The sequence below is a fragment of the Mytilus edulis genome, chromosome 10 (assembly GCF_963676685.1).
Source record: "Mytilus edulis chromosome 10, xbMytEdul2.2, whole genome shotgun sequence".
Classification (NCBI taxonomy): domain Eukaryota; kingdom Metazoa; phylum Mollusca; class Bivalvia; order Mytilida; family Mytilidae; genus Mytilus; species Mytilus edulis.
In genome coordinates, this window is record NC_092353.1 from 62,498,529 (window position 1) to 62,509,932 (window position 11,404).

The window sequence follows — 11,404 nt, forward strand, 5'->3', positions numbered from 1 at the left end:
GGTTCAATAGTTGATTAACTATGAAATATCTCTACGATTTATTTTGTATTTCTAACTAACTTTCAATGGAAATAAACTTTTTTGCACTTAAACCTTCTACAAACGAACCTCATTTAATGTTGAAAGTGGACAGACACTATGGCATTGGTGGCCTATAGTTCCCATTGACACTTTATAACAAATTATATTTGCTAACTACATGTCAAACTTTTACAACACTTGGCAAGGATGGTGTATGAAAAGTCTTCGATTAATATTTTCTATTTGGTTCCGATAAATATGGCCACCAAACTTCATAATTGCTGGTTGAACTGATTAAGATTTAAAGTGAAATTGAAAATTAAAAAGAAATATACCGGTATACTCTGAAAACTTCATTACACACTATCGATGAAGAACAAATTGCTCACTTGTGATACCTTGCTATGAAATTACAATATACAGGAATAAGATGATGTAAACTTTTATTTTCGAAGGAATTATTTCAACTTCATCGCTTTGGACTCCTGGTTTAAAAGCTTCTTTGTGAGCAGCAACTCTCTATCATAGAAATCATGATAGGAAATGCAAGCTCTAGACTAGTGTATCAACTGGGAGATAAATACTCCATATGCAGGCGCTGCTGGAATGTTGCTACATAGAAATGGAAATATAAAAAAGAAGATGTGGTATGATTGCTAATGAGACAACTATCCACAAAAGACCAAAATGACACCGACATTAACAACTATGGGTCACCGTACGGCCTTCAACAATGAGCAAAGCCCATACCGTATAGTCAGCTATACAAGGCCCCGATAAGACAATGTAAAACAATTCAAACGAGAAAACTAAGGGCCTTATTTATGTAAAAAAAAAATGATCGAAAAACAAATTTGTAACACATATTAAAGAAACGACAACCACTAAATTACAGTTCACAATTGGGAAGCTGAAAACATCTCTTTCGTCGAATAGTTTTGTTCTCAACCGACACCCTTTGTCAATTTTACATGTTTTTTTTTAAATCTTAAAGTTATATATACATGAAATAGAAAATCCAGTTTCTAAAAATGAATTTTGACTGCATCGTGTTAAAATAAATCATTTAAACGGATTTAATTAACACCAATCACTATATATAGTGTATAATTGGATTTAGGCGTTTATCTTTTAAATTACACAACTTGTTAGCATTGCTGTGTATAAAAATTGGAAAGCGAAAGTAGAAGAATTTGATTGTGAAATATGAAAAATGCCGTATCAAGATATTCGAAAGTATTTTGAAAGTCATGTAAAAATTATCACCCTTGCTGTATTTCTTATTAACGTATTTACTCTGATAATTGTTTTGGGGATTTTATGGGGAATGTCAGAATCATCTACCCCTGTAGAGAACTGTGGATACATGTGCCTTGAAATGGAAACGGATTCAGATTATATGAAATGTGGTTGTAGAGCTGAAATATTACAAGAATACACAGAAAAGGTAAATATTTTTTTTATATTTATCTTTGGTTTGTTAACCGGGAAGTGTTAAACTTTATAGTGTTTGACCTATTTTTAAATTATATACATGTACATACCCGGCAGATAATTTATTTGACATATATATCATATTAACATATAAACCAAAAGGAGTGGAAATATTTTTTTTTAAATAATTTAGAATCATATTCAAAACAGTGTAGCTGTGGCCATTGATTGACAACCTTAAATTATCCCATTGACTGGGGCAGATTAGGTGAACGTGTGTCTGTAACGACAACTGCTCACTACTTACTTATTATAGAATTTAAACTGTGGGGTCACCAAAGGTTCTTAACGCCTTTAATATTAAAATAGTTCGAAAAATTAATTAGGAATAACTTTATGTTTTGATTTATATTAATGATATAAATCAAAACATCGTGTTATTCCTGATTAGTTTTTATAATTTCTTTATTTAGGTGTTGATAACCTTTTGTGACCCCACAGTTTAAGTGCCTTTAACAAGTACATAGTGAGCAGCGGTTGTTACAGCGAACGTTCACATAATCTGCCCCAGTCAATGGGATAATTTAAGGTTGTCAATCAATGGCCACAGCTACACTGTTTTGAATATGATTCTAAATAATTTAAGCATATTAAATTTCTGAAGAACAGTTCAGATCTTTTTATCAAGTATGTCATAAGCATACCGTTCATACTTTAAATTCGCAAGAACAATTGAACAACTATGAAAATCTTTAGATTAATTATACGATATAGAGTCACTGTGTAAAATTACGGATCCATGTTGATCTTTAACAGACAAATATTTGTGGTTTTTTAAAGTTTCAATATTTTGTAAAGCCAAGGCGGTAGATCTAAAGTCAGGCACTGGAGATGTTAAGTCCAGCACTGTAGGTATGAACTTCAGCGCTGCAAATTTATGTAAAAGTATTTCGCTAGAGATGTAAACATGGTAAAGTCGAGCGGCTGTAGATATACAGTCAAACGCTGTAAATATAAAGCAAAGCGCTTTACATTTAAAGTCAAGGGAGGGATATTTAAATTCCTTTGCTGTAAATGCAAAGTCCAGCGCTGGAGATGCAAAGTCCAGCGCTTGAGATCTATAGTATGGCACTGTACATATAAATTAAAGGGCTGGGTATGCTAATTTCAGCGCTTGAGATTTAAATTCCAGCATTTAAGGTAAAACGGCTCCAGCACTTGCTATACTTCACATTGGCAGCGCTGGAGTGTACATCTTTAGTGCTGGACTTTATATTTACAATGCTTGACAATACATTGGCAGCGCTAGACTTTGCATCTACAGCGCTAACTTTTAAATCTCCAGCAGTTTACTTCAAATCTACAGCTCATGACTTCAATTTCAGCGCAAACTTTTTAAATATTTATAGCGCTGGACTTTCATAACATAAACAAGTCTTTATCTGTATGTGACAAACAAGGCTCCGTGATCTCGTTGTTTATGTTTGTATCATTTTTTTTCTAAATTTATGTACTAGTTAATTTTATTTCATACAGACTTTCGATGAGAAATTGATGACTATATCAAAAGAATACAGAGATATGTTCAAGAGTTCTTCGGGTAATAACCGTATAATAGCAACATATATAGAATTGTTAAGTACGTTCTTGTCACAAATGCATGAAAGGGATAATGTGTTGATTCCCCTCACTAAAACATTCATTTTGTAAGTTTGAGTACAACTAGAGGGGGGGGGGGGGGCGCACTGAGTAGTTCGTATGTCGTTGAATATAGAAATCATCCCCTGAAGTTAAAGAAATGTATAAATGCAACAAAATCCGATGACAAGAAAAAAACATTTTGACAAAAAATGTGCAATACCAATACCATTATATGGGTCATTTAAAAAAAATGTCGAATTTTGAAGTTGCAAAATTGATTTAAAGTTACTAATTCAAACAATCCTTGTCATAAGCAAATCAAAACAGACAGTACAATTATGGAACAACACATAAACAGATGCAATCTTGTTAATCTAAATGTCATACAAGAATATATTGAAACATTTTTATAAGACCGCAACAAAGTTTTATGGATCTCTATGAAATTTAAACACAAGGTTTGAAACCACAAATGGAAGGTAGGGATTGATTTTGGGGGTTAAGTTCCCAACAGTTAAGGAGTTTTTGGCCTAAAAAGGGGTCCCAATAATCATTTTTCTAGTTTCCAGACAATAACTTGTGTGTAAGTGTATGGATCTTTTTGAAATTATACCATAAGGTTTTATACCAAAAAAGGTAGGTTGGGATTGATTTTGTGGGATATGGCCCTAACTGTTTAGGAATTAGGGGCCAAACACAATACTTTTCTAATACTTTGTATACATTGCTTATTTCTTGACCAATTTCAATGATTTTTTTTTCTTAAATTCTCTGGGTTCTTTAAAATGCAGAGTCTACCGTGTATTAAGTTTTTGGATTTTGGGCCCCGTTTTTAAATTGGTGCATATTGAGGTCCAAAGGGTCCAAAATTAAACTTTGTTTGATTTCATCAAAAATTGAATTATTGGGGTTCTTTGATATGCCGAGTCTAACTATGTATTTAGATTTTAAATTTTTGGTCCCGTTTTCAAATTGGTCTACATTAAGGTCCAAAGGGTCCAAAACTAAACTTAGTTCGATTTTAACAAGAATTTAATTTTTGGGGTTCTTTAATTTGCTGAATCTAACCGTGTATTAAGTTTTTGGATTTTGGGCCCCGTTTTTAAATTGGTTCACATTGAGGTTCTAAGGGTCCAAAATTAAACTTTGTTTGATTTCATATAAAACTCAGTTGGTTCTTTGATATGCCGAATCTAACCGTGTATTTAGATTTTTAATTTTTGGTCCCGTTTTCAAATTGGTCTGCATTAAGGTCCAAAGGGTCCAAAATTAAACTTAGTTTGATTTTAACAAATATTTAATTATTGAGGTTCTTAGATATGCTGAATCTAAACATGTATTTAGATTTTTGATTATGGGCCCAGTTTTCAAGTTTGTCCAAATCGGGGTCAAAATATAAACTTTGTTTGATTTCAACAAAAAATGAATATATGGGGTTCTTTGCTATGCTAAATCTAACCATGTATTTAGATTTTGGATATTGGACCATAATAGGTAAATCTCCGATTAAATATTTTTAAGTTCTTAAACCACATTAATTCTGTGTCAGAAACCTATATGCTAAATCTAACCATGTATTTAGATTTTGGATATTGGACCATAATAGGTAAATCTCCGATTAAATATTTTTAAGTTCTTAAACCACATTAATTCTGTGTCAGAAACCTATGCTGTGTCAAATATTTAATCACAATCCAAATTCAGAGCTATATCAAACTTGAATGTTGTGTCTATACTTGCCCCAACTGTTCAGGGTTCACCCTCTGCCGTCGAATCAAGCTGTGCCCTACGGAGCATTTTATATTAAAAGTGGTGCAATATTTTATCTCTCCTGTTACCTTGTTCAAAAGAAATTTTGGGTTATGTAGAAAAGGTTTCGATAAAATAAAAACTTCTATATATTTTTATTCTGTGACATGATATATTAGTTGTCAATTTTCCATGTTGTACTAAACAAATGCCTTTAAAACATGTTTTTCAAAGGTTATAAAAAAAAAACCACCAGTTATGCAAGTCTAAGATAGCAATTCATAATGTTCATCATTTTTTTCTGTTTCTAATAAACCTAACATCAAGTAATTCCCTCGCATGTTGGTTTACTTTTGTCTTTACTTTATTGGTAACAGGAACGTACGTTAAGGATATATCACCATATTAAGTTCTATCCTGTTACCGTTTTTGGAAAGTTTGCTATAGCTTGCTATTCTACTTTCCTTAGGCGTTGGCCTCAAACTTCCGGTTGACAGATTATCGCAATATATTCTGCTCCGAGATAGTGTAGTACTAGTGTAAAAGTTCTGATTCTTGGAAGATTCTTTTAAAATTTTGAGTAACTACTGTTTTGACTGAAAAGATTACAGCTTGAATAAAAAGAAATGAATATTCACCGACGATTCAGATGAATTTAACTTCATTTTAAAAATGAGTATTAGAAACACTACTTCGCGGATCTGCCATGCGCTGTAGAGAAAATCACAAGAAATCTACGCGAGATTGCGTTTTCATTCATTCATGAATATTTCATGAATGAACATTAATTTTCCCCGCTCTACTTTTACCTGTTTACTATATGTACGTACGTAAACGTGGTAAAATCTCGAGTGTATCGAAAGAATCGGGAATGACTGATTAAAATGCGAGAACAAGTTGACATTTTGACCAAGCCGTCGGATAATTGAAAAGTGATAACGGTTTGTTTAAACAAAACACAGGTGAAAGAATATAAAATACTCGATAATTATATTATATGTCTAACGTCTCACGCCAAGGACGAGTAAAGATAAAAATGATTATAAGGTTCTTGATGTGTACCCTTTGGCTAAAATGGCTGCATTTTCACCTCAAAATTTAGATAGATTACAGACAAACAGCGGCCTGTGCATCTGGAAAAGTTTTAAGGCGTACCATGCCCTATATTAATAGATTTCAATTGCTTTGTCACCCAAACACAGAGGCAATGATTACCGTAATATATCAAATGAATGGCTTAAAACAAAAATTCTCAAATGTTCTTAACTCATAAGACAATGCTTAATTTCACAACAGCAACTAAATGTGTTACAGGTTATAAGCACCTCTATGAATCTAGTGTATATAAACTTTTTATTCCTGTGGTCATACTGCTGTTGTTATGCTCCCACCGTATTGAGTTTTATCCTTGTTCTGCTGTAAGTATGTATGTCCTTCCCTTACTTGTACGTACATGTACCTCCGTACATCCCAAAATTCGTTTCTGTTCTCTTACTTTAGTTTGCCCGAACCAAATTGTATGAAACTTATACGCAATGCTTATAACCACAATTCACAAGTCAAGTTTGAATTTTAGTTGCGTCACTTTTACCATTCTAGCATTTTATGCTACTTTACAAAAAGGAAAGTTGCTTGAAATTTTAGTTTCTGTTCTCTAACTTTAGTTTGTCTTAACCAAATGCTATGAATCTTATACACAATGCTCATTACCACAAACACTGATCAAGTTTGAATTTTGGTGGCGATAGTTATACCATTTTAGAGTTATGCCCCTTTACATATGTAAAAAATTGCTGACTATTTTCGTTTCAGTTATCTAACTTCAGTTCGCTTAACCAAATGTTATGAAATTAATACAGTGTTAATACTTTTAACAATAAAACAAAGATCAATCTTGAATTTTGGTGGAGAAATTTTTACTGTTCTAGGGTTGTGCCTCGTTACAAATGGAACCAGATCCTCCGCTGGGCACATCTTTATACGACCACAGAGGTCGAAACCCTGAACAGTTGGGGCAAGAAAGGACACAACATTCAAGCTTGATATAGCTCTGAATTTGGATTGCGATCAAATATTTGACATAATATATAGGTTTCTGACACAAAACAAATGTCAAGATCTAACAAATCTATTGTGCAATACTGTGTAATTAGAATGTATACACAATGCTTATTACCCCATAACTCAGATCAAGTACACATTTTGGTAGCGTCATGCACATTTACAGTTCTTGAGTTGTGACCCTTTATAACATTAATGCTAGCGGGGGCATCATTTGTGTCCCATGGACACGTTCCCTATTTTAGATAAAAGCCTTTAATATAAATTCACTTTCATTACATTTGTATTGATTTAAGTTACTGTAACTGTCTTATTTATAAAAAAGGATGTGGTATTTTTTGCAAAGAACCAATGCTATCCAAAAGAGTTCAAAGGAGAAAAATGTATTAATAACTATAGGACACCATATGGTCGTCAATAATGAGAAATATCTGTACCATATACATGCAGAAAGCTATAAAAGGCCCCGATAGGAAACATGTGGAGCAATTCAAACAAAAAAACTTACGTGTTAATTTACTAAAAACAAATATGAAGGATCTAAACCAATAGAAAAATACTAATTCACAGGCCCTTGATGTTGACATGGCATGGGTACTTAAAAAGAAATTATCAGAGCTTTCTGTATATTTCAATATTTTAGATCTACAGTTTTAGGTTGCAATAGAAAATATCAAAACTTTTTATGACAAACATGAAAAAAGTGATTTTTGATAATTACTGACAAGACAATGGTTTAGTTTAAAACATCCAAGCTGTGATGAAATACATTTTTGAAATAATGCACGTCTATAACCTTTTTGGAATAATACACAGCTACAGTTGCAAACTTTCCAGAGGTGCTATCCAGCACTTTGATTATCTATCCTGTTACCGATAACAGTATTGCATCTGCAAATTCTAAATTGTGAAGATTAAGACGTTATAAACTTTAGATGAGTTCAAACAACGAAACATTAATTTTCATTATGTGTACAACTATATGTAAATTTAATATTTTCAAAGACGTTTCTGTCAAATATTGCCTACCCTGTCACTAGGATAGTCATAACAGGATAGACAAATTTCTTCATTTATGAATGCTGTTGTGAAATAACTACTCCCTTTGATGAAGTGATAATATTTTTTTTCTTTTTGCTTCGCATCACGGTTAGGAGCTATAAGTTTCAATCGAAATACACGCCATTTTGAATAAATTACTTATCACGTATAGATTCTGATTGGATGCAGCTGAGATACAGCAACAGCTATTGGCTTAAATGAGATAAAGAATTACAGACTTTTCTCGTCCAGGATAAGACACCAAATTAGACTATGTGTATTTCAGTTCCGATCAACTGTTACTAATTCATGTCACAGTCTGTTTTATTATGCACACATTTCAAATATAAATTCAATATTGAAATATCAATAATTATTATTAATACGTGTTTATTTGCTTTGTTACTCCGCAATTTGCACGATTTGCTTTGCTAAACAATGTTCATATACAATGTTTACAAAAATGCATTATCTGTAGTTTATAACTTCTGGCAATCTAGGCACACCTCCAGAGTCGTGTCTATTTATAATTGTTTTAATTTTCAACAAGAAATTTCGTTTTTTTTTTAAAGCATGGGTATATAACGCAAACAGACACTTTTAAAGTACATCCATTTTTTATCAATCAATATATAAAAATACCACATTTCCAATACTAATTAACAACCACATGCATAATAAGACATATAAGACCTAAAGCTTTATTTGGAGTCGGTATATGCAATACAAGCACACACATTACCTTAAATGAGGGTAGAGCGAAGTAGTCCATAGCTTTTTAGAAAGCTAAAACTTGTGTGATGTTTGTATCCAGCACTTTTTACAAGAAAAATATTGGTGTAATTAATAAATATTTTGGTAACAGCATAGACATGACAAAAGTTTACCCACTAATTTTTGTCATTAAATGTCTTGAAATTTTTTGTTCTCTACACTGTTATGCAAGAAACGGACTGTGTTTTTTTAGGTTGCTTTGCGCTTTTGACATCAACATTGATTACTGTTTCAATATTCATAGGAGTGGTAACATGATGGACACGAACTTGATGTACGCTGATTGAATTTAGCTTGTAGAAAAATGTTACATAGAATAATAAAAAAGCTGCGATTTTTCGTTAGAGTTATTATTAACATTATAAAAAAGTCCGTTTTGCGGATATAACGGCAATCAGAAAATATTAATGTTCTGACTCATAAATTCTATAAACTTGCATTTAAACACGTACAACTGCAGTTTGCTTCAGAAATACATTTTTTTAACATAGGTGTACTGGAAATTCGACATTTTTTTTAAATGACCCACATACTGCAAGAGTCTCTGGAAGTGCCATTGCCGACCCAGTCGTTGATGGAGGACAAGTTGGTACAATGACCGGACGTACTGATTAACGGACGAACCAAATACTTAGTAACCACCTTCCCGGCATATTTAAGTAGCCTTAGTTTATTTTAAACGTTCATATTATTCATAATTGTAACGCACAATGTGAAAAAAACGACGAAGTTAAGGTTAGAAGAAAACCATAAGCTAAAATTAAAAATTAGACTTTTAATTTTTTACTTTGACAAATAATTTCAATGTTTTTTTCATAATTTCACGCGATTACTTAGAAGTACTGTACGCTAACTTATTTTCACGGATAAGTACTTTATTTGTGTTTAGTTATTTTCATGCGACTTCGCGGAAATTTATTTTAGCAATTTTCTTACTTTTGTTTATGTACTCGTATTTTTCTTCTCGCAAATGTAGCGTCAATAAAACGCAGCCGAAAATTGATACTATCTCTTTTAACTGAATTCAAAAGTGTGTATATTTTCAGTTAAAGTGCATGGAGGTTACATAGGAGATGTAAAACCTGTCGCCCATTTGATTGGTGAAGACAGAGACGTGCCAACAAAAGGTAACCGGCCCATAGACAAACAAAAGAATTTGATACAGATACAACAAAAACAAATACCCATAGAATTGGTCAACCCCTATGAATTGTAAATGCCATTCTACAAAATTTTAATATTGGTTTTCTTCATCTTATGTTTGCTAATTTCAAAAAGATGTGATCATTCAAGTTAAAGGAACAAATATTGTAGCAACCTACCTTCACTTAAGTCAATAGTTCCGGTAAAAAAAAGGAATACACCATTGAAAAGAAAATTTTCAGTTCAAAATGTTAAAGGGATAACAGCAATAAACCCCTCAATTTTGTACAGTGCAGCCAACAACCAAAACCCGGCGCCTCCGAAAAATTCCATTGATGTAAACTTTATGTCACCTTTAGATGTCTTGATTATTTTTGTCGTTTGTCTTCTGTCTCAATGACTTACAAGTCATATCTCCTTTTATTCGTACATACAAACATACACAAACAACAGCGCATGAAAAATATAGCTTGACCAGTACAAACAGAAGGGTTAAACGACTTGTACATTGTAGATTTACGTTCATGTATAACGTCGACCTATTTCACAAAATATCTAGTACGAAAAATATACTCGCAAGTCATGAACATTTCAATAAAAAAATTTTAAAAGATATTTTGTGAAAAAAAACTCATATGGGATAAATGAGGATAATTTATATGATTATCAGAAATATTAAATATTATATATATACAGCCAAATTTTGCTCACGTAACATTCACGTGAATCTCATTTCACATGAACTTCATGTGAATTCACGTTAAATTTTACGTGAAATATTAATGGTGTCCAAGTTGAAAAAAAAATAGCCCAAACTTAAAACTTTTGTTAACCACTGATACTTTGTATTACAAGTATCATATATTCCATTGAAAATCTTAATCTAATTTAAAAATTATATTTTCACGTGAAATTCACGTGAAAAATTTCACATTAAATTCGTGAACATTTTCACTTTGAATTAAACATGAATAAAAGTTCATTTGAAAAATTTATTTTACTCTGAATTAATGATAAATTCATGGTGGAAATTTAACATTCTCAAGATAAATTTTTGTAACATGAAATACTTTACCTGAATTTTACATATGCTAATATTTACTCCATTTTCTATTTGTAAAATTGAATTATTTCAAAACTGAAATGTTTTAGTTTGGTATGAATTATCTCCCTTGATATGGGATTAAATGCAACTACAAAAAATTAATGGTTTTGAAAAATATTTTCTGTCACTGTCACCTTTCTCTATGCTTATTTCAAATTCATAGATGCATAGTTTATATTAATGGACTAATGTGATTTATTAGTAATATTTTGATAGTTATCAATTAGTAAATAAATTACTTTCCCACATTTTGTCTTCTTTATTTTTGTACTCTTATAGATGTGGGAGGTAACATCTACTTATGCAATAGATTACTTTATTATACTTCACGTTAAAACGCCATATTTTGATGCTGATACGAGGGTGTTAATTTACTCTATCACATGGCTGAGTGGGTGACAATTTTTTTGTATCACTTCCATATCTTATTGGTTG

General features: G+C 31.9%; 1 protein-coding gene across 1 annotated transcript; it reads left to right on the forward strand.

Annotated features, from left to right (window-relative positions):
- Positions 1–740: 740 nt before the first annotated feature.
- On the forward strand, positions 741–10,631 carry LOC139491670 (uncharacterized). The gene is made up of 3 exons (XM_071279471.1): positions 741–1,468; positions 2,992–3,055; positions 9,768–10,631. Exons 1-3 carry the CDS (start codon positions 1,235–1,237, stop codon positions 9,935–9,937), a joined length of 468 nt encoding a protein of 155 aa, XP_071135572.1. The 5' UTR covers positions 741–1,234; the 3' UTR covers positions 9,938–10,631.
- The last annotated feature ends 773 nt before the right edge of the window (positions 10,632–11,404 follow it).